The sequence below is a fragment of the Haliotis rufescens genome, unplaced genomic scaffold (assembly GCF_023055435.1).
Source record: "Haliotis rufescens isolate VD_foot unplaced genomic scaffold, xgHalRufe1.0.p SCAF_15, whole genome shotgun sequence".
NCBI lineage: Eukaryota > Metazoa > Mollusca > Gastropoda > Lepetellida > Haliotidae > Haliotis > Haliotis rufescens.
The window spans coordinates 7,488,036-7,513,546 of record NW_025963835.1 but is presented as its reverse complement, the minus strand read 5'-3'; the positions used below and the strand labels follow the sequence as shown (position 1 = coordinate 7,513,546).

The following is a 25,511-nucleotide window of genomic DNA, read 5'->3' as shown; positions in this document are numbered from 1 at the left end:
CTTGATGGATGCCGAAATAGATTTTTATAAATCGGCTCCATCATGCACGTAAGGAATTAGATTGATCAATATTTAACTGAATATTTCATTAAAGACATTCTGGAATGTTTCGGTTATAAAAAATGTGTGTTTCGATATTTCTTACAATATGACGACGCCATAATTCACACCATATGTATTTTCAAATATTAAATCCGATACAGATGATACGGACACATATCAGCGCCCGTATAACGGTGTCACAACACCAGCGTAGTGAGATACACTCCTCGGGGGAATGTTTAGGAAGCTGTTTCCCCTACAAAGGCAGAAAATTATATATATTGAACGTTGACTAGTCTCTCATTTGACTCATTCTAGAGGCCAATAGGCAACTTGTCATTGTGTACTGTATGGGCAGGATCAATACCGTGTATGACATCAGCTCGCATATGCTGCCATGCCGCTGTTAGGTGTCGCACGCAGATAGCCTTATTCAGTCAGCGTGAAGCCACAACACTCCGACAACTTCACCAATAGAGAAAGTTATGTTCCAACAACCACTACCATGTCCGGCCTAGCCACAGAGAAATGTGTCCTTAATGTGGCAGGGAAGAAGTTCTGCATCCGGCGATCTCTGTTGCAAAGATTTCCCTTGACAAGACTGGCAACGTTGACAACTTCTTCTGAGGAATATGATAGTAGTACGGCGGAGTTCTACTATGACCGGAACCCCACCATGATGCACTGCGTGCTTGACCTGTACCGGACAGGGGAGTTCCACATCCCCAGCAACATGTGCACCGTGGCGGTCCGGAGGGAGATGGAGTTCTGGGAGATCTCTGAAGACATGGTGGCGGACTGCTGCTGGAAGTCCTTCTCCGTACACGTCCACGACAAGGAGGTGCAGAAGAAGATCCAGGAAACCTTTAAGGAAGACATTGATCTGATGTACACGAAGGAGACCTCCCTCAAACAGGTCATCTGGCTGACCATGGAAAACCCAGAGTACTCATTTGTCGCAAAGGTAGGTGTGTTTCATCACATAAATGAAGTATTATTGTTGTTGTTGTTGTTGTTTTATTGTTGTTGGTATTATTATTAAAAGTATTATTATTATCCTGGCACAATCAGGCGGATAAGGCTCATCATCAGCTCAGAGCCCTTGTCCCCGCTACACGCAGCCCAGACAGCGAATGGGACTTCTCCCAGGAAGCGCTGCCTAGCTCAACCCATCCAGAACTTTTCGGAGGATGTGAAGACTCCGCAACACTGGAGCCTTCTGCATTACCCAGATTGTCAGAAGGACTGTATTCGTGCTAGCAAATCCGGGTGCTCTCCCAATGTCAATCAGCAGATTGGGAGGTACCAAACCTAAGCCACCGAGAACAATGGGGAGTCGGACAACTTGATACTGGGGATGCAAGCGTGACATTTCGAAAGCGAGGTCCGCATATTTGCCATGTTGACCTAAAACTTGTCAATCACATTAGTGTCAAAAGGGATAGAAAATTCAATGATATAAAGGATTTCATTGAATTTATCAAAATGGACAAGATCAGGTTTGTTGGCCTGGATATGTCTGCGGCTGTAAACGGGCCCATTCCAATGAATTTTGTATTTATCATTTTCCATGACGCCCTCGACGTATTCCGGGTCGTACCGTGGGTGGACCTCTGTGATAAAACTACAAGCATGGCGAAGACGGTAATAAAATGATCTAGCTACATCACCATGTCGCTTAAGATACTGTGTTTGTGCCAAAGCAGGGCATCCACTGACAATGTGTTGGACAGTTTCATTAAATTCATTACATAATCTACATTTCATATTAAGTTTACATTTGATGCAAAATCACACATTGACTTTTTCGAGTGGGAAGTGACTTGTCCTGAGCAGCAAACAGAAAGCCTTCTGTTTCACTTTTCAGGCCAGACGACTTCATCCAACCGAAGGACTCTGCAGCATTGCTGATCTTCTCAACACACTGCACATAAACTCGATGCAGTGGTCGTTTAAATAGACTCTCCTTGAAAAACTGAGTCACGGGCGACTTGATATGGCACTTCGCTTGGTTGACATTCATTACTGTACCGTCCAGCAGTACAGAATTATTATTATTATTATTATTATTATCTACAGATTAAAATAAAAAATGCATTAAAGAGGTTTTGGGTGATCCTGACACAGTCAGGCTGGTTAGGCTCATCATCAGCTCAGGGCTCTTGCCCCTGCTACACGCAGCCCAGACAGCGAATGGGCCTTCTCCTAGGAAGCGCTGCCTAGTCCAACCCATGCAGAACTTTTCGGGGAATGTGAAGACTCCGCAATACTGGAGCCTTTTGCTTTACCCAGATTGTCAGAAGGGCTGTATTCGTGCTAGCAAATCCGGGTACTCTCCCAATGTCAGTCAACAGATTGGGAGGTACCAAACCTAAGGCACCGAAAACAATGTTGTTATTATTATAATTGTGTAGTGTAAGTTTATCATCACTGTAAATTTAAAACATCAACGCTTTAGTTTAATCAGTCGCGAATATCTCCAAGAATATCTCCAGATTCCATAGGGCTGAAAGGCAAAATAGTGATGTAAATTATGTAAATATATCACTGTGACAACCAAGGGTTCTCGAAAGGGGTAGCTCTGCTCTGCCGGTAGCACCCGCCACTAATTAGATAAGTAAGTGCTTGTGATTGAGGTGATGCAAATCTCCGTGTTAAGGCTATAGCGTGGGATGGCAACGCAGACTGTCTACTATTACATTCCTGGAATGACGTACGTAACCAGGCCCTTGATTGTGAAGCAACAAGAGTCTTTTCGTAAAAGTGTGCAGTCTTGTTCTAAAGTACCAAGGCAATTGAGACATTTATAAGCATATATAATCTAAGCAACTAGACCTGTGCTAAATGGCATTGAGAAATTGGTGGCTACCACCGATACATTGCAATATGTTTTATAACCCTATGACACTAAATCGATTGATTGTTGACATCGAGAAGTCCCGCGTGTATCCGCTCAGAACACGTGCAGACGTTGTACAATAGACAGCAATGAGAGTTCACAGAACACGCGCAAACATTGTATAATAGACAGCAATGAGAGTTCACAGAACACGCGCAAACATTGTATATTAGACAACAATGAGAGTTCACAGAACACGCGCAAACATTGTATAATAGACAACAATGAGAGTTCACAGAACACGCACAAACATTGTATAATAGACAGCAATGAGAGTTCACAGAACACGCGCAAACATTGTATATTAGACAACAATGAGAGTTCACAGAACACGCGCAAACATTGTATAATAGACAACAATGAGAGTTCACAGAACACGCGCAAACATTGTATAATAGACAGCAATGAGAGTTCACAGAACACGCGCAAACATTGTATATTAGACAACAATGAGAGTTCACAGAACACGCGCAAACATTGTATAATAGACAGCAATGAGAGTTCACAGAACACGCGCAAACATTGTATAATAGACAGCAATGAGAGTTCACAGAACACGCGCAAACATTGTATATTAGACAACAATGAGAGTTCACAGAACACGCGCAAACATTGTATAATAGACAGCATATTGACCAACCTGAAGCAATGAATATGTCACTTCTAGAGAGCTTAATGACAACGATTAGTCGGGCGTAAATTTCCATACGGATTATGAAGGTATTTCATTATACAGTCGAGGAAATATAAAGCGAGTTGAAATTAAGCAAGTTTCTCATTTATTTTAAACATAATAGTATCATTTAGTTTGTCGGGCGTTTGAAGGCACTTTCTGAGAAGGTGGCAGTATCGGCTTTGAGAACCCCTCCACAACCAAGCATTTTCCAAGATTATGTAATAATTAAACCACTTTCATCTGATATTCTCAGCATCCCCATGCTGTGGAGCTATAGTTTTATGCAGCATTTTATTGAAAGTTTCGATATTCTAAAATGTGGAATCGTTTCTTTCGATCGCCAGTTTACATATTAAACTCCAGTACAGTGTATGGATCACCAGAGACTGTACTATGACAATATTTATTTCATTATTTATTCACATATAAGCATAAAATTTAATTGATATTCTCGGATCTTTAGAGTGCAAAATGCTAGTCGTTCGAAGATAAGTACTTTTATAAAACATTGGTTCAGATCCATTTTTTCGGGCTTTAATATGATATAATTATAATCTGTTTATTTTTCCTGTAATGAATTGATTCCTTAAAAATTATCTAGCCAACAAAGAACGTATAGCGGCGGTTTTAATTATCGGATAAATGAAGAAAGTGGTAGTGAACAAATAATATGCGTTTCTATTTAGAGTAGCCCGAATGGCAATTACGTGGACGTCCCAGCGTGTCAACAGAGTGATAGTGCCGTAGATGCAGTCGCTGGCATACATCCATGTCGTTGGGTTGACATGATAACACTACACGGATCACCATAGCATTTTCATCGGTTTCTCTTTAAATATTTAACATGAGTTATATTACTTCAGCATCCTAATGAATAGGAATGTTATTCTGTTCACGGCTCATTTAAATGCATGTGAGCTTTGTAAATTAAATGTAGTTTATTGCACATCTGCGAATATTGTAAATAATATATTTACTTATATTGTACATTTTAGAAATTGCTAACTTCAGCGTGAAGATCCACTCACTAACTCTACCGTCGTGGTACGTTTAACAAGTTGCCACTTCAGCATGAAGACCCACTCTTCACTCTTCACTCTTCACTCTTCACTCACTAACTCTACCGTCGTTGCACCGTTGGGAAGTTGCTAACGTCAGTGTGAAGACTCACTCTATAACTCTACTGTCGTGGTACGTTTAACAAGTTGCTATCTTCAGTATGAAGACCCACTCACTAACTCTACCGTCGTTGCACCGTTGGGAAGTTGCTATCTTTAGTGTAAAGACCCACTCACTAACTCTACCGTCGTTGCACCGTTGGGAAGTTGCTATCTTTAGTGTAAAGACCCACTCACTAACTCTACCGTCGTTGCACCGTTGGGAAGTTGTTATCCATAGTGTGAAAACTCACTCACTAACTCCATTCATCATATTACTTCAGCATCATAATGAATGTTTACGGAATGTTATTCAGTTTATGGCTCATTTAAATGTATGTGAGTATTGTAAATTAAATTCAAATTTATTGCTTATCTGCCTATAGTGTAAATATTATAACACTCACATTAACATCAAACGGCATTTAATGTATTCACATTGAAAGCGTTTACTGGCATGACATCGGCGCCCAGCATGTCGACAGCTTGTTCTTCAAAGCACATCGATGACGTCCCTCTGCGTCAACACTGTCAATGATAAACGTTACAGGATCGTGTGTGTGTAGACTTTGTGTACCAAACCAGTTTAAGTATGTTACAAGGTAAGATCACTTTAACGGGGAAAGTCATGTTTCGATTCCCACACAAGGACTTACGAAACCAGTGTATGTCTCCACCATCGTGGAAATGCAAACTTCAGTGTGAATAACTACCCACCAACTACCTCAACCGCCGTGTAACTGTTTGCTAGTCGCTAACTTTAGTATGAAAACCAACTCACTAACTCTACCGTCGTGGTACGTTTTAGAAGTTGCTAACTTCAGTGTAATGACCCATTTACTAACTCTACCGTCGTCGTACACTTTGTTAATGGCTAACCATAGTGTAAAGCCCCTATCACTAACTCTACCGGCGTGGTAAAGTTTGCTGCTTGCAAACCGCAGTGTTAAGACCCACTCACTAACTCTACCACTACTTGCTAACCGCAGTAATAAGACCCACTCACTAACTCTACCGTCATGGTACACTTTGCTACTTGCTAACCACAGTGTGAAGACCCACTCACTAACTCTACCTTCGTGGAACACTTTGCTAGTTGCCTTACCGCAGTGTGAAGACCCACTCACTAACTCTACCCTCGTGGTACACTTTGCTACTTGCTAACCGCAGTGTGAAGACCCACTTGCTATCTCTACCGTCGTGGTAAACTTTGCTACTTGCTAACCGCAGTGTGAAGACCCACTTATATTAGCTCTACCGTCGTGGTAAACTTTGCTACTTACTAACCGCAGTGTTAAGACCCACTCACTAACTCTACCCTCGTGGTACACTTTGCTACTTGCTAACCGCAGTGTGAAGACCCACTTATATTAGCTCTGCCGTCGTGGTACACTTTGCTACTTACTAACCGCAGTGTGAAGACCCACTTATATTAGCTCTACCTTCGTGGTAAACTTTGTTACTTGCTAACCACAGTGTGAAGACCCACTCACTAACTCTACCGTCGTGGTAAACTTTGCTACTTGCTAACCGCAGTGTGAAGACCTACTTAATATCTCTACCGTCGTGGTTAACTTTGCTACTTGCTAACCGCAGTTTGAAGACCCACTCACTAACTCTACCGTATTGGTACACTTTACTAGTTGCCTAAATGCAGTGAAAAGACCCACTCACTAACTCTACCGTCGTGCCAAATTTTGCTACTTGCTAACCGCAGTGTTTAGATCCACTTATATTAGCATTACCGTCGTGGTACACTTTGCTACTTGCTAACCACAGTGTGAAGACCCACTCACTAACTCTACCGTCGTGCTAAACTTTGCTACTTGCTAACCACAGTGTGAAGACCCACTCACTAACTCTACCGTCGTGCTAAACTTTGCTACTTGCTAACCGCAGTGTGAAGACCCACTTACTAACTCTACCGTCGTGGTACACTTTGCTACTTGCTAACCACAGTGTGAAGGCCTACTTAATATCTCTACCGTCGTGGTAAACTTTGCTGGTTGCCTTACCACAATGTTAAGACCCACTCACTAACTCTACCGCCATGGCACATTTTGCTACTTGCTAACCGCAGTGTGAAGACCCACTCACAAACTCTACCGTATTGGTACACTTTACTAGTTGCCTTACTGCAGTGAAAAGACCCACTTACTATCTCTACGTGGTAAACTTTGCTAGTTGCCTTACCGCAGTGTAAAGCCCCTCTCACTAACTCTACCGGCGTGGTAAAGTTTGCTGCTTGCAAACCGCAGTGTTAAGACCCGCTCACTAACTCTACCACTACTTGCTAACCGCAGTAATAAGACCCACTCACTAACTCTACCGTCATGGTACACTTTGCTACTTGCAAACCACAGTGTGAAGACCTACTTAATATCTCTACCGTCGTGGTAAACTTTGCTGGTTGCCTTACCACAGTGTTAAGACCCACTCACTAACTCTACCGCCATGGCACATTTTGCTACTTGCTAACCGCAGTGTGAAGACCCACTCACAAACTCTACCGTATTGGTACACTTTACTAGTTGCCTTACTGCAGTGAAAAGACCCACTTACTATCTCTACGTGGTAAACTTTGCTAGTTGCCTTACCGCAGTGTAAAGCCCCTCTCACTAACTCTACCGGCGTGGTAAAGTTTGCTTCTTGCAAACCGCAGTGTTAAGACCCGCTCACTAACTCTACCACTACTTGCTAACCGCAGTAATAAGACCCACTCACTAACTCTACCGTCGTGGTAAACTTTGCTAGTTGCCTTACCGCAGTGTGAAGACCCAGTTACTAACTCTACCGTCGTGGTAAACTTTGCTAGTTGCCTTACCGCAGTGTGAAGACCCACTCACTAACTCTACCGTCATGGTACATTTTGCTGATTGCTAACCACAGTGTTAAGCCCCACTCACTAACTCTACCGTCGTGGTAAACTTTGCTAGTTGCCTTATCGAAGTGTGAAGACCCACTTACTAACTCTACCGTCGTGGTAAACTTTGCTAGTTGCCTTACCGCAGTGTAAAGCCCCTCTCACTAACTCTACCGGCGTGGTAAAGTTTGCTGCTTGCAAACCGCAGTGTTAAGACCCACACACTAACTCTACCACTACTTGCTAACCGCAGTAATAAGACCCACTCACTAACTCTACCGTCGTGGTAAACTTTGCTAGTTGCCTTACCGCAGTGTGAAGACCCACTCACTAACTCTTCCTTCATGGTACACTTTGCTAGTTGCCTTACCGCAGTGTTAAGACCCACTCACTAACTCTACCACTACTTGCTAACCGCAGTAATAAGACCCACTCACTAACTCTACCGTCGTGGTAAACTTTGCTAGTTGCCTTACCGCAGTGTGAAGACCCACTCACTAACTCTTCCTTCGTGGTACACTTTGCTAGTTGCCTTGCCGCAGTGTTAAGACCCACTCACTAACTCTACCTTTGTGCTAAACTTTACTAGTTGCCTTACCGCAGTGTGAAGACCCACTCACTAACTCTACCTTCGTGGTACACTTTGCTAGTTGCCTTACCGCAGTGTGAAGGCCCACTCACTAACTCTTCCTTCGTGGTACACTTTGCTAGTTGCCTTACCGCAGTGTTAAGACCCACTCACTAACTCTACCACTACTTGCTAACCGCAGTAATAAGACCCACTCACTAACTCTACCGTCGTGGTACACTTTGCTAGTTGCCTTACCGCAGTGTGAAGACCCACTCACTAACTCTACCTTCGTGGTACACTTTGCTAGTTGCCGTACCGCAGTGTGAAGACCCACTCACTAACTCTACCTTCGTGGTACTCTTTGCTAGTTGCCTCACCGCAGTGTTTAGACCCACTCACTAACTCTACCGTCGTGGTACACTTTTCTAGTTGCTAACCGCAGTGTTAAGACCCACTCACTAACTCTACCGTCGTGGGGGGGCACGGGTGGCCCAGTCGTCTAAGGCGCTGCGATTCGCTGTGCAGAGTTGCACGCCAGAAACCTATGATTGTGGGTTCGAATCCCGGTTCGCCACAATTATGTTTCTAGGTTTGTCAGCACCATACCCGTGCTCGTGGGTTTCACCGAAGTGGTAAACGTCTGAGACCTGCATCACTTCGGGCTTTCCTCCCACATTAAGCTGACACGCCGCGATATGACTGGAATACTGTTAAAAGCGGCGTTAAACCAAACTCACTCACTCACTCACTCACTCACTCTACCGTCGTGGTACACTTTGCTGATTGCTAACCGCAGTGTGAAGACCCACTTACTAACTTTTATGTACATTGACACTATGATTAATGAAGCACCAACTGATGTACTGTGTACGCTTTTACATAACATACAATTCAGGTAGCTGACACGAGAGGGACAGAAATAGGATCTTTTAGACAACCATGCATTCATTAACTTAATGTACTAATAACTGACACCAGCTTCACATAAATGAATTTGCCTGTTTGTGTGGTGAAAAAAATCAACATTTGTATTATCGTATTGTATAGTAATGATGTGTCACTTGTCTGTGCTCTTTTGAGAGACATTAACATTTCCACTATGCATTATATCTTATTTCCAATATGTTTTTTGAAATATATAGATGCTTTATTTTACACATGTGCAGGACAAATATTTCATGAACAAGTTCGACAGACAGATGCGAGGGAACTTTACGCGATAAGACCACTGTATTGAATAGATTAGATTGGCAAGAGATTACGATATACTCTAGAGACACTAATGCTCCCATAAGTAATACATTGCTGCAAACATTCAGTTGTATCAAACATCAGTCAGAACACAATCACAATCCTTTAGAAAGTAACACATCACACAGTCGGAATAGTACAATTGACTCTGCTTTTAACAGAGATCTCTTATGAATATGGAAAGGGTTTTGTTGCTTTTATTCACTTCTCGATGTTTGGAACGATGTTTTCAGAAATAATAATATATATTTTTTGTTTATTCTCTATAGATCTGTTTCTTCCAGTTTCGTCTTTACATGACTATCTTTACACAATACACACTTCGAAATTAAAGACGAACTTTTAAGACCTGCTGTTTTAACAATTGTAATTACTGTGTTGGCTGGAAAGACGTTTTCTCAGCAAAAACAAATAAGCTGCTAATGGAAGTATAATTAGAACAATAGGTACAGAGGAGGTAACTGTTTGTACGATATACGATGTATGTACAATAAACACAGAAGCCCCGATCAGCCGACGAATTAGACCCTACTGGAGTTACGTGGAGAGTGTAAGAAAAATACTTTACATCGCTTGGAATACGGCAAGGTCCACTCCCTAAAGTGTTTCTTCTCCCTCGTCACGCCGATTACCCAGGTTCGATTCCCGACATGGGTACAATGTGTGAAGCCCATTTCTGGTGTCCCCCTCCGTGACAAGTAATATTACTGGCGGACAAGTCGTCAGACAAGTATGCTCTCCCGCACTTATGGGGATATATTTCCCACTTATTTCACATAGTCGCATACTATACACATTTACCCACCTGAACTAATAATAGAGAGACCAGTGATACCGCCTTATCTGATTCATATTTAGATTTTATGCAAAAAAAGATTTAAAGTGACAAAGTAACTTTCCAATAGTCAACTTTCCCTTTATGTGGAGCAATATTACAGCAGCTCCAGTCTTACTCAGGTACAATCTCTCTTGAATATTTCAAAGAGCGTCATACGAGTCTTGCTCACAAGTTGTTTGATCAGGGTTACAACATTCAAGGCCTTAACAAAGCTTTCAAAATGTTTTATGCAGTGGAAAATTAATGAAAAAATGACCATTATCATGCCCGATGCAATTCCCTATTTGACTTGTGACCATGTCCATCTTTGTTCAGGTGATCGGAAAACATATATTAAGTGCACTTTGGTATACCTTGTATATATATTTAGGATCGTGAAATACAATACAGTAGCAATATTGGAGGATTTGAACCTACATGCAGATACGTGATATTGGAACTGTTAATAAAATAAAAACACTTTGCAATATCAATCCCAATGTTCAATACTGCATGACATATGTGTTAAATGCAGACATTTTGATGAATGTTCGAGTAACGTTATTGAAGCATCGTTTTGAAAGGAATGACTGTTTCTATTACTCACATTGAGAACTGAACGGAAAAACGGGAATAGAAGGAAGATAAATAAATGAATAGCTATTACTCTGACGGCGTGCTATGATATGGCAATTACACAAGTTGTTCTCTCATACTCAACATGATACTGGGGATTTAATGAATATGATGAGAGTTCTAAGGGCAGTCAATCATGAACTGTACATTGTCCTCAGTCTTTAAATTACTAATGCATATCTCAACCACACATGCTAAAATCCTCTTATAACGACAAAAGTTTTTCTCACGGCTTTTCACCACTTAGAAATCGTGGAAATAAGCCGCAGTTTACGGTCAGTCAGCAAAGAGAAGCCGTAAAGGCCAGGGTAGAGAATTGGACTTCAGAGACCCACGCTTGCCTTATGCTTGTTGCAATTATCCCACTCATCCACTACATTAACATAATCTACCACCATATCTCAATCAGCAATTTCCGTTAAAACTGGTTTTTGGGGGCTGGGGTAACATTGTATACAATATCTCAGTATCAACGTTACTGCAACGTGTTTTCTTCTTTTTTTTAAATGGCGGTACATAATAGAAATCAAGAGACATATACAGGTCTGAAAAATCTCAACACGTTGAATGTTTTTACGACATCTTTATGCATTGTAAATAGATATCTCCTCTTGGACAACCCTGGGGAGACGCTAAGCGTCTCCTCTTGGACCACCCGGGGAGACACTCAGACATCTCCTCTTGGAACACCCTGGGGAGACACTCAGACATCTCCTCTTGGACCACCCCACCCTGGGAAGACACTCAGACATCTCATCTTGGACCACCCGGGGAGACACTCAGACATCTCCTCTTAGACCACCCTGGGGAGACACTCAGACATCTCCTCTTGGACCACCCTGGGGAGACACTCAGACATCTCCTCTTGGACCACCCTGGGGAGACACTCAGACATCTACCCTTGGACCACCCTGGGGAGTCAGACATCTCCTCTTGGACAAATAGACCACCCTGGGGAGACACTCAGACATCTCCTCTTAAACCACCCTGGGAAGACGCTCAGACATCTCCTCTTGGACCACCCTGGGGAGACACTCAGACATCTCCTCTTGGATCACCCTGGGGAGACACTCAGACATCTCCTCTTAGACCACCCTGGGGAGACGCTCAGATATCTCCTCTTGGACAAATAAACCACCCTGGGGAGAAACTCAGACATCTCCCCTTGGACCACCATGGGGAGACACTCAGACATCTCCTCTTGGACCACCCTGGGGAGACACTCAGACATCTCCTCTTGAACCACCCTGGGGAGACACTCAGACATCTCCTCTTGAATCACCCTGGGGAGACACTCAGACATCTCCTCTTAGACCATCCTGGGGAGACGCTCAGACATCTCCTCTTGGACAAATAGACCACCCTGGGGAGACACTCAGACATCTCCCCTTGGACCACCCTGGGGAGACACTCAGACATCTACCCCTTGGACCACCCTTGGGAGACACTCACACATTTCATCTTGGAGACCCTGGGGAGAGAATCAGACATCTCCTCTTGGACAAATAGACCACCCTGGGGAGACACTCAGACATCTCTTCTCGGAACACCCTGGGGAGACACTCAGACATCTCCTCTTGGACCACCCTGGGGAGACACTCAGACATCTCCTCTTGGAGCGCCATAAGACCCTTGGGAGACACTCAGAAATCTCCTCTTGGAGCACCGTAACACCCTAGGGAGAAACTCAGAGATCTCCTCTTGGAGCACCGAAACACCCTTGGGAGACACTTAGAGATCTCCTCTCGGAGCGCCATAACACCCTGGGGAGAAATCAAAGATCTCATCTTGGAGCCTCGAAACACTCTTGGGAGACACTCAGAAATCTCCAGTTGGAGCACCGAAACACCCTGGGGAGACACTCTGAAATCTCCCATCGTAGCACCGAAACACCCTTGGGCGACACTCAGAAATCTCCTCTTGGAGCACCGTAACACCCTTGGGCGACACTCAGAGATCTCCTCTTGGAGCACCGAAACACCCTTGGGAGACACTCAGAAATCTCCTCTTGCAGCACCGTAACACCCTTGGGCGACACTCAGAGATCTCCTCTTGAAGCGCCATAAGACCCTTGGGAGACACTCAGAGATCTCCTGTTGGAGGACCGAAACACCCCGGGGAGACACTCAGAGATCTCCTGTTGGAGGACCGAAACACCCCGGGGAGACACTCAGAGATCTCCTGTTGGAGGACCGAAACACCCTGGGCAGACACTCAGAAATCTCCTCTTGGAGCACCGAAACACCCTTGGGAGACACTCAGAAATCTCCTCTTGCAGCACCGTAACACCCTTGGGCGACACTCAGAGATCTCCTCTTGAAGCGCCATAAGACCCTTGGGAGACACTCAGAGATCTCCTGTTGGAGGACCGAAACACCCCGGGGAGACACTCAGAGATCTCCTGTTGGAGGACCGAAACACCCCGGGGAGACACTCAGAGATCTCCTGTTGGAGGACCGAAACACCCTGGGCAGACACTCAGAGATCTCCTCTTGGAGCACCGAAACACCCTGGGGAGACACTCAAAAATCTCCCATTGTAGCACTGAAACACCCTTGGGCGACACTCTGAAATCTCCCATTGTAGCACTGAAACACCCTTGGGCGACACTCAGAGATCTCCTGTTGGAGCACCATATCACCCTTGGGCGACAATCAGAAATCTCCCATTGTAGCACCGAAACACCCTTGGGAGACGCTCAGAAATCTCCTCTTGGAGCACCGTAACACCCTTGGGCGACACTCAGAGATCTCCTCTTGGAGCACCGAAACACCCTTGGGAGACACTCAGAAATCTCCTCTTGCAGCACCGTAACACCCTTGGGCGACACTCAGAGATCTCCTCTTGAAGCGCCATAAGACCCTTGGGAGACACTCAGAGATCTCCTCTTGGAGCACCATAACACCTTGGGGAGACACTCAGAGATATCCTGTTGGAGCACCATAACACCCTGGGGAGACACTCAGAAATCTCCTCTTGGAGCACCGTAACACCCTGGGGAGACACTCAGAAATCTCCTCTTGGAGCACCGTAACACCCCGGGGAGATACTCAGAAATCTCCTATTGGAGCACCGAAACACCCTTGGGAGACACTCTGAAATCTCCCATTGTAGCACCATAACACCCTTGAGCGACACTCAGAGATCTCCTCTTGGAGCACCGAAACACCCTGGGGAGACACTCAGAAATCTCCTCTTGGAGCACCATAACACCCTGGGGAGACACTCAGAAATCTCCTCTTGGAGCACCGTAACACCCCGGGGAGACACTCAGATATTTCCTCTTGGAGCACCGAAACACCCTGGGGAGACACTCAGAAATCTCCTCTTGGAGCACCGTAACACCCCGGGGAGATACTCAGAAATCTCCTATTGTAGCACCGAAACACCCTTGGGAGACACTCTGAAATCTCCCATTGTAGCACCATAACACCCTTGGGCGACACTCAGAGATCTCCTCTTGGAGCACCGAAACACCCTGGGGAGACACTCAGAGATCTCCTCTTGGAGCACCGAAACACCCTGGGGAGACACTCTGAAATCTCCCATTGTAGCACTGAAACACCCTTGGGCAACACTCAGAGATCTCCTCTTGGAGCACCATATCACCCTTGGGTGACACTCAGAAATCTCCCATTGTAGCACCGAAACACCCTTGGGATACACTCAGAAATCTCCTCTTGGAGCACCGTAACACCCTTGGGCGACATTTAGAGATCTCCTCTTGGAGCACCGAAACACCCTGGGGAGACAATCAGAGATCTCCTCTTGTAGCACCGAAACACCCTGGGGAGACACTCAGAGATATCCTCTTGAAGCGCCATAAGACCCTTGGGAGACACTCAGATATCTCCTCTTGAAGCGCCATAAGACCCTTTTGAGACACTCAGATATCTCCTCTTGAAGCAACCATAACACCTGGGGGAGACACTCAGAGATCTCCAGTTGGAGCACCGAAACACCCCGGGGAGACTCTCAGAGATCTCCTCTTTGAGCACCGAAACACCCTTGGGCGACACTCAGAGATCTCCTCTTGTAGCACCGAAACACCCTGGGGAGACACTCAGAAATCTCCCATTGTAGCACCGTAACACCCTTGGGCGACACTCAGAGATCTCCTTTTGGAGCACCGTAACACCCTTGGGTGACACTCAGAGATCTTGAAGCGCCATAAGACCCTTGGGAGACACTCAGATATCTCCTCTTGAAGCACCATAACACCTTGGGGAGACACTCAGAGATCTCCTCTTGGAGCACCGAAACACCCCGGGGAGACACTCAGAGATCTCCTCTTGGAGCACCGTAACACCCCGGGGAGACACTCAGATATCTCCTCTTGGAGCACCTAAACACCCTTGGGAGACACTCAGAAATCTCCTCTTGGAGCACCATAACACCCCGGGGAGACACTCAGAAATCTCCTCTTGGAGCACCTTAACACACTTGGGCGACACTCAGAGATCTCCTCTTGGAGCACCGAAACACCCTGGGGAGGCACTCTGAAATCTCCCATTGTAGCACCGAAACACCCTTGGGCGACACTCAGATATCTCCTCTTGGAGCACCGAAACACCCTTGGGAGACACTCAGAAATCTCCCATTGTAGCAAAGAAACACCCTTGGGCGACACTCAGATATCTCCTCTTTGAGCACCGAAACACCCTGGGGAGACACTCTGAAATCTCCCATTGTAGCACCGAAACACCCTTGGGAGACACTCAGAAATCTCCTCTTGGAGCACCGTAACACCCTTGGGCGACACTCAGAGATCTCCTCTTGGAGCACCGAAACACCCTTGGGAGACACTCAGATATCTCCTCTTGAAGCACCATAACACCTTGGGGAGACACTCAGAGATCTCCTGTTGGAGCACCGAAACACCCTGGGGAGACACTCAGAGATCTCCTCTTGTAGCACCTTAACACCCTGGGGAGACACTCAGAAATCTCCTCTTGGAGCACCATAACACCCTGGGGAGACACTCAGATATTTCCTCTTGGAGCACCGAAACACCCCGGGGAGACACTCAGAAATATCATCTTGGAGCACCATAACACCCCGGGGAGACACTCAGAAATCTCTCCTTGGAGCACCTTAACACCCTGGGGAGACACTCAGAAATCTCCTCTTGGAGCACCATAACACCCTGGGGAGACACTCAGATATCTCCTCTTGGAGCACCGTAACACCCCGGGGAGACACTCAGAAATCTCCTCTTCGAGCACCATAACGCCCCGGGGAGACACTCAGAAATCTCCTCTTGGAGCACCTTAACACCCTGGGGAGACACTCAGAGATCTCCTCTTGGAGCACCATAACACCCTGGGGAGACACTCAGAAATCTCCTCTTTGGGCACCGAAACACCCTGGGGAGACACTCAGAAATCTCCTCTTGGGGCACCGAAACACCCCGGGGAGATACTCAAAGATCTCCTGTTAAAGCACAACAACACCCTGGGAAGACGTTCAGACATCTCCTCTTGGACAACTGGTTTCTGGATGACTGGGTGCTTCAAGGACTGATCGCTGGTTGACCGGGTGCTCCAAGGACTGATGTTCTGGATGATTGTGTGCTCAAAGGACTGATGTCTCGATGACTTGGTGCTTCAGGGATTGATGTTTGGTTGACCGAGTGTTTCATGGACTGATGTCTGGATGACCGAGTGAAGGAATCTCATCTCTTTGAGCATTGGCCTCATGGCGAAAAGAATGTTTCAATGACTGACGTCTGGATGATTGAGTGCTTAAAGGACTGATGTTTGGATGACTGGCTGCTTATTGGACTGATGTCTGGATGACTGGGTGCCTCAAGGACGGATGTCTGGATGACTGTGCTTCAAAGACTGATGTCTGGACGACTTGGTGCTTCAAGGACTGATGTCTGGATGACTGGGTGCTTCAAGGACATGTGTCTGGATGACTGAGTGCTTCAAGGACTTATGTCTGGATGACTGGGTGCTCAAAGGACTGATGTCTGGATGGCCGGGTGATTCAAGGACTGGTGTTTAGATGACTGAGTGCTTCAAGGACTGATGTCTGGATGGCTGGGTGCTCACAGAACTGATGTCTGGATGACTGTGTGCTTCAAGTGCTTCATGGACTGATGTCTGGATGACTGGCTGCTTCAAGGACTGATGTTTGGGTGACTGCGTTCATCAAGTACTGCAGTTTGGATGACTCATTGCTTCAAGAACTGATGTCTGCATGAATGGGTTATGGACTGATGCCTTGCAGGTAGAATAGCTCGTGAATTGATCACTTGATGGCTTGGCGCTTCATGGACGGAAACTGCCTGAACACATAACCCTGGTTATACAGTATTGATCGCTGTGAACTGCGAATGATTTGTATTTAATGGCTATATTGATTATTCATCCGTTTTTAGTTGCCCGCGAATCATAGCATTTCTAGATATGCGACCGACATACAAGGAATAAGTAGCAATGTTGGAAGTTAAAGGAGGGCTCATGAGTAGGGCATCAGTTATCTCAGAGAATAGTGTATTCATGGCTGCCAAGGAAACCACGCCCTGTACTGGTGTAGGTATTGCACTCCCACTCTTTATATATTTGATCATGAAATGGCTTGGCAAAGGAGCCAAAAATGTTACATATTTTCAACGTAGGCAATTGGCTTTCATTATTAAATAAACTGAACCAAATTGAAAACTTCACAATCTTAAAATTTTAATATTTTGACCAGTTATCATTGTTGGCCCTTATTGTGTGTTTAAACAGTAATGGCCACGTATTGTCTTCAGATAACACCCGTTTTTGTGCAGGTGAATCGATCAAAATCATGTGCACCGCACTATAGTGGCAAAAGTGTTTTTTCACGTGCAATTGGTCACGTGGCCATAATACCGCACGTGTTTTCAGCCATACTTGTTAGCAGTCATTAACAAAAAGAGAAAAACACAAGAAAACAAAAGTCTTTACAGCCATTTGTCATGCCACGCCTTTCAAATGTGCAACGTGAACGTGCCATCGGCATGTTGCAGACGGGAACGTCCGTAGAGGAAGTCGCAAGGACGATGGGTTGTACTCGACGGACTGTTTATGATTTGCAGACGCGTCTACAGCAAACGGGTACCACCGCTAATCGCCCTCGGCCAGGTCGACCACGTCACCTCCGTAACCGATTTTTGACGGCTACATCAACCAGAAATGAACTGTTTAGAGGTAGACTGAGTGCGCAAACTGTTCGAAACCGTCGGAGAACTGCTCACCTTCAAGCACGACGGCCATACTGCATGCCGATTCTGACTCAATTACACAGGCGTCAATGTCAATTGTGGGCACAGCGACACCTACGATGGACTCAGAGGAATTGGAATCAAGTCGTCTTCAGTGATGAATCCCGATTTAATCTTCGATTTGCTGATGGTAGGGCGAGGGTGTGGAGGCGCCGCCATGAACGTTACTATCAGTGTTGTGTACAGGAAGTTGACAGATTTCGAGGCGGAAGTGTCATGGTGTGGGGTGCTTTCTGTGGCAATGCACGTTCCAGGCTTCTTGTCATCCGTGGCAACCTCAACGCTGCTGCTTACCGCGACCAGGTACTGGCACCAGAACTTCTGCCTTTTATGGCAGCACATGGGCCCGGTTTGATCTTCCAACACGACTATGCCAGACCCCACGCAGCAATTTTGAGAAAGAATTTCTTTCAGAATGTGGGAGTCTACGTCATGGACTGGCCGTCAAGGTCTCCCGACCTCAATCCTATCGAACACGTCTGGGATGCTCTTGGCAGAAGTCTGCGCACTCTCCAGAACCAACCACAGAATTTGCAAGATCTTGGCACCATTTTGCATCAACAATGGCGTCGTCTTCCCAATCATGTGTTCACAAGTATCACAAGGTCCATGCGGAGTCGTTGTGTGGAAGTTGTCAACGCACATGGTGGCCATACACGCTACTGAACTTGTGTGCCATCAGATTCTCGTGCTTGGGACTAATGATTTAAACTGTTGATGTTATTACCGAATACCGTTGGTGCTTGGAACAAATTATGGGTACCACCGTTTATTAAAATCCTTCTTTGGACGTTAATGATTAAAAATGACCTTCTCTGATACATTTGTCCGTTGTATATCATATATGGGATTACTTTTAAGAATGTGAAGTTTTAAATTTGACTCAGTATATATACGTATGTTGAAAATATATAACTTTTCTGCTCTTACTGAACTATTTGCCTTTTCAAAACTTGTGCCGCTCCAATACCTAAATTAGTCAATGAACTTTATATCTAGGTATTACTAACATCAGATACTAATTCAATACTATCAGTTAAGCAATAGTATAATCATTAGATTATAAGAAGACAATTGAAATATAAGACCACATTGATTAATCAGATCTTCCAGATTCTAAACTAACTGTATGTACAGTTTTGAAGAAGGTAATATGTACAGCAGATATAATTCAATATGGGAATAAAACACATACTTTACATAGAATATTAATTACCAAATATCCTGTACAATCATCCTATTAAGGTCATTCATTTTTCTAACATGTGCATGTACCATGTGTGTTGTAAAGGACTGCCAAGGTAGGCGTCACGATGGTGATTAACGTCGAAAACGCGGATTTGACTCCGTTTAGCGTAGACTAAAAGACAATCCGTGTACAGACAGGATGCGGCCCAGATCGGGAGAGGTATTCATTTGGGCTCTGTCTGTTTATCAATCCCCTTTCATTGTACCAACTGGAAATAAATATTGTTTAAAACAGGTGTCAGCAGGGTTATAATTACACACAATGAACAGTTAATTAGCAGCAATATGAACTCTGCACCATCATGTCCTGCGAACAACATTACCCCCACCCATTACTGCCAGGGCTATGAGCACAGCTTACAACACACTGGAACAATCTCCTAGCGGCCACAGCAACGTGCTTCCTGTCTGGCTTGCCCTCCCATGTACATTTCGAACAGCGACGTTATGCATACAAACATTGTGCTGCATCATGCAGACTGGGAAGATGCTCGTGTGCTACACAGAGCTTAGAAACTATGCATCAACTAACACTTGCTTACAGTGCTTCAATGTAACTGTTTCCTTTGGAAAGGAAGCAATGTCTTCGCGTGCATGTAGTCAAGGACGCCCATGAAACAAACACGGCCAACACAAGGACGCCTGTGAAACAAACACGGCCAACACAAAGACGCCTGTGAAACAAACACGGCCAACACAAAGACGCCTGTGAAACAAACGCGGCGAACACATGGACGCCTGTGAAACAAACACGGCGAACACAGTGTATTTACACTACACAGTAAGTGTATTCGTTCTGTAGAAAATAGTTTTGAGTATATACGTTATTTGGATAAGTAAGAAGAACACGTCCCATTTTAATTCTGGAAACCCAAAAGTCCAGAAACTCTACGCTCTTTGCCCAGTCTCGGTTAAAGGTACTTACAAAATTAAACATGCCGTTTTCATGGGAACAAACCAAGGAAGAAAAAATGAAAAAAAAATTGTTTAAAAACTCAATATTTAGACTATGTCGCCCATGGGCCTGCCCATGGGCGAAGTGTGGCCCATGGGCGAGAATATGTTCCTTTACTTAAAACTCATGTTTTTGTTTCGCAAATACATTTAATGTATTCATTCAAGTATCATGACACAAAATTTAACTCATTTTAACTTAATGGAACGATTTTATAGCGATATTGAAATATTTCGCCCATGGGCGAGAAAAAGGTTTGGCCCATGGGCGAGAATATGTTCCTTTACTTAAAACTCATGATTTTGTTTCGCAAATACATTAAATGTATTTATTGAAGTATCATGACACAAAATATAACTCATTTTAACTTAATTCAACGATTTTATAGCGATATTGAAATATTTCGCCCATTGGCGAGAAAAAGGTTTGGCCCATGGGTAGGCCCAGAATATGTAGGCGAGAATATGTTCTTTTACTTAAAACTCATGTTTTTGTTTCGCAAATACATTTAATGTATTCATTCAAGTACCATGACACAAAATTTAACTCATTTTAACTTAATTCAACGATTTTATAGCGATATTGAAATATTTCGCCCATGGGCGAGAAAAAGGGTTTGGCCCATGGGCGAGTATATGTTCCTTTACTTAAAACTCATGATTTAGTTTCGCAAATACATTAAATGTATTCATTGAAGTATCATGACACAAAATTAAACTCATTTTAACTTAATTCAACGATTTTATAGCGATATTGAAATATTTCGCCCATGGGCGAGAAAAAGGCTTGGCCCATGGGCGAGAACATGTTCCTTTACTCAAAACTCATGATTTTGTTTCGCAAATACATTAAATGTATTTATTGAAGTATCATGACACAAAATTTAACTAATTTTTACTTAATTCAACTATTTTACGGCGTTATTAAAATATTTCGCCCATGGGCGAGAAAAGGGTTTGGCCCATGGGCGAGAATATTTTCCTTTACTTAAAACTTATGTTTTTGTTTCGCAAATACATGCAGGTGTTCTTACTATTTTGATGGCACATAATGTAACTCAATTTTACTCAATTCAGCTATTTTACAGATTTATTGAAATATTTCGCCCATGGGCGAGAAAAGGTTTTGCCTTCGAAATCCTTGATTATTATATCATGCCAGAGTTCTGAAATTCAGTGACAATGTTGCTGAACAGTAGAATCTGATGGACGTATTGTGCAGAACCTGTTTGACACTATGGGTTCCAGGACCACTAACACTCTGAGCTGAAAAGGTTTGGTCCTAACCGCACCCAACATCTTTAATGAACCCGGCCTTATCTTCCAAAACGTTTTGGCAGTTTATCATACGAATTCATGTGCGTGTACAACATTAAATTTTAGTTAGTTTCTATTTCATTTCCCATTTTATGACCCGTTGATACATCCCACTGTGCAATTACGTGACAGGTACGCGTGCGCGTATTTTAATGGAAAGAATCAATTCGTCTTTTATTGCATAACGTTTGGCTGAATATCTTACATTCTAACGAAATCTCGAAATAGTTATTTAATTACAAGCAGTGTCGAACTGACCAGTAGGAATTATGTTTCAATGCGATTGAGGAAAACGTGAGTGAATATTGTGACACTAAAGCAACTTTTAACTGCATTGTCACTTTTGGTATGAAAATGGTAATAGTTAAGAAAAACGTAACAGCCTTCTTATGATAATTCTCATATTCTCATTAGTACGTTGTGTCTAATTACAGTGTCGGCCTTATTTACAGGTGATTCTACAATACTTGTTGTCGGTCAATTACAATCTGCCACACCACGCGTGTATAAACAGTTATGCAGGTGTTGCTGTGGGCAAATACCTAGCCTGTACATGTATATTTTTGTGGATACATGTATTACATATTTTCGTTGATATGTGGATATATTAAGCACCAAGACACAAAAAGTTTATGAAAGATGAATTTGTGCCTTGATATATATATTCAACGCGAACGAAGCTTGTATTTTCTCCGCGATCCTGATGTGTATCATCGTTTAATTGGTCATTCATTAAAAGTATGTTGTGAGGCGATATCAAAGGAGCCGCCCAATATACACAGTGTCGTCCGTTTCGCGTGAACTACCACCCTACCCTGTCAGTAAGAGTTATGTAATCGGTACACAAATATATTTGGTGCGATGTCAGTGTGGAAGGAGTTTGAATTACGTCCGCCAGTGGTAAACCTCCCAAAACCCCTACATCCCATTTCCCCTACAGCTTAAGACAACAAAGTTCACGGTCCATGGCACTGCTAATCCCTAGTCTATTACCTATTTCATACAATGGAACAACCCAAGAAACACGAATAGATTGAGATAAATATTAAATTACGATTACGATATTATTCAAATTTCATAATACATTATAATAAAATGTTCATTTTTCAAAATTCATAATACATTATAATAAAATGTTCATTTTTCAAAATTCATAATACATTATAATAAAATGTTCATTTTTCAAAATTCATAATACATTATAACAAAATAATAGTGTACGCAAGTCAGTCTCTCGACATTCTTAGTGTGAAGATAACGATCAAATAGGACTTGGGGCTTTCCTCTCTGTGACATAACAAACTCAACATAGCGAAGCCCAGACATGTTGATGTCATGTTAGTACTTACTTACTTACTTACTTTGGAGATTTAACGTGCGCTTTCCGACTGATGCGTATTTCGCACACGGGCCCGGCCAGGCCATTAATGTGTTTCCGAAAGGGGCGAAGGTGGTCTGTGCAACCCAAGAGGGGGGTTTTAGGGGTTGCTTATATAGAATTTGGGAATTTTGAGATTTGGAATAGATGCCGATGGGATTGGGGAGGAGAAGTAAGGGAGCTGGGTATGGTGGATGTTTGTTTGTTTATGTGATTTTGATTTGGTAGGTTATTGTGTTTTTAGATGCGTTTTATTAGTTCCGTTTTTATTAAGAATACGCCTAAGGCCTTGAAGTTTTCTAGTTTATTTTGTGGGTTTAGTATTGCTTCTAGAGTTAGAGCCTTGTTTAGATTGAGGGTGGTTTGTAATGCGGTTCGATGTGTTAGGTAGTGTGTGCAGTGGATGAGTGCGTGTTCTGGGGTTTCTGGTTGTTTGCAGTGTGGGCAGTTACCTGTAGTGTGTTTTTTAAAAAATTTTAGGTGGTTATTTAGGTTGGTGTGTCCTGTTTGGAGTTTAGTGATTACTCTGTCGATTTTTTTGGATGGATAGAGAATTTTTGGTTTGGTTAGTGGTTTGCTGAGCACTTTTTTGATTTGGCTATTTGAGTTTAGATATAGGTTATGCCATTTTTTGGTGATTTTTTGCTTGTTTACACTTTTAATTTCTGATTTTGAGATGGGTAAGTTTAAGCTTATTTCTGGGATTTTGAGGGATAGTTTAGCTGCTTTATCGGCGTTTTCATTACCGTATATTCCTACGTGGGCGGGTATCCACAAGAAGGTTATTTGTTCGCCTGCCTTAGTTAGGTCGTTGGAGCTTTTAAGTATTTGATTTATTTCAAGTATCTATATACTAAACCTAGTCATCTCAACTCATTTCTACTACCTCTACTCCAGACCTTAATCTCTCCTTTAGGTGAGTTCATAATACCAGACAGGTAAATGCCACGTGTTGTTTTAACTAATTGTAGGGGAACTGGGTTGTAGGGGAAATGGGATGTAGGGGTTTTGGGAGATAACCCCGCCAGTGGCCACAGAAAGTATAGTACCAATCAACAAGGCCAATGCGTACTAATAACCTAGTGACTCGCGTAACAACAGCTGTCAATATGTCTGCTACATCTACCATACCATCATCCCTGTCACAACTGGCGTATTAACGGTTTATTCAAAAAATTATTGTAGAAATGTCGTTACCAGACTAACGTACGTCGAATTCAGTCCTCAACTGGATGTCACATTCCTGATATCAGTTAACAGCCCTGTTTGTGAAAATATTTACTAGACATAAGATTTAAAGACTAATAAAATCAATTGTAAGACCGCATAGACCATAAAACCGAATAAAATATGTCTTGGTATCATCTCTTGTGTATTAGATGATGGCAATGATCGGAAATGTTATAACGTTAGATTAAGAAGGAGAAACATTAAAGTGTTTTACAATACTTGGAAACATGAGCAATAAGATGTAGCAACATAAACATGCATGGAATAGGGAAAAAGGATGAAAACAAATTGAAAAGGATTTTAATACAAAATTATCGAACTAAATTACTTGCCTGAACAGAAGGGGTACCCAAACTTGTTTGACAGTTATGCGTGTGTTGTAGACTGTCGAATGGGACTCATGTGTGTACGTAGGGTACGCATATCTATTGCAAGTTTTAGTACTCATACACTTTCTCTTTTTGTGTTTTGTTTGTTTGTTTGTTAGTTGTATAACGCCACACTTAGCAATATTTCAGCTGTATGACGGCGGTCTGTAAATAATCGAGTCTGGACCAGACAATCCAGTGATTGACATCATGTGCATCGATCCACGCAATTGGGATACGATGACATGCATCAACCAAGTCAGCGAGCCTGACCACCCGATCCCGGTAGTCGCTTCTTACGCCAAGAATGGTTTGTTGAAGATCTTCATGGGTCTATTGAATGCAGGGATTTGTGTAAAGTCATCAGACAGCATACAATGCCAACTAAAAAATTATACTCAGTGTCTCCGCAAAGTAATATAGTACGGTACTTGTGCGATTATACTCAGATTAGGGAGATGTTTAATCCATATAACGTGTTATTATTCTACCTAACAATGTATTTAATGAAATGAATGCAAAAGAAACTCAACGGCTAAAAGGTTTCATTGAAAAAACTACCCTTAGTCTTGACTAATAAAACAACTGCAACCCGACACAGATTAAACGCAACTTACAAACACAATCATAATCTGGTTAGTCTGTATCACTCAACGAGGCCGCTTACTCTGCCCACAGTATGACAGTATTGAGCAGTTCAGTAATTAGGAGCCAAAACCAGGCAGGTACGCTGGTCACACTTGACTGGTCTGACTGATGATTAGGTCGTCTGACAATTGGGAGTGAACCATAGCAAGAAGTATCTGCGAAACTATTTGCTCCTTTTATGGGACCGATTAGTTTTATGAC

The 25,511-nt window shown here is 43.4% G+C and overlaps 1 protein-coding gene across 1 annotated transcript in view; it reads left to right on the top strand.

The window, feature by feature from the left end:
* The first annotated feature begins 425 nt into the window (after positions 1–425).
* LOC124119287 (potassium voltage-gated channel subfamily C member 3-like) overlaps positions 426–25,511 on the top strand; it is a 53,151-nt gene continuing 28,065 nt past the window's right edge. Inside the window, exon 1 of the mRNA XM_046481748.2 lies at positions 426–1,006. Within this exon, the coding sequence (XP_046337704.2) occupies positions 548–1,006 (459 nt within the window). The 5' untranslated portion in view covers positions 426–547. The remainder of the gene's footprint in view (positions 1,007–25,511) is intronic.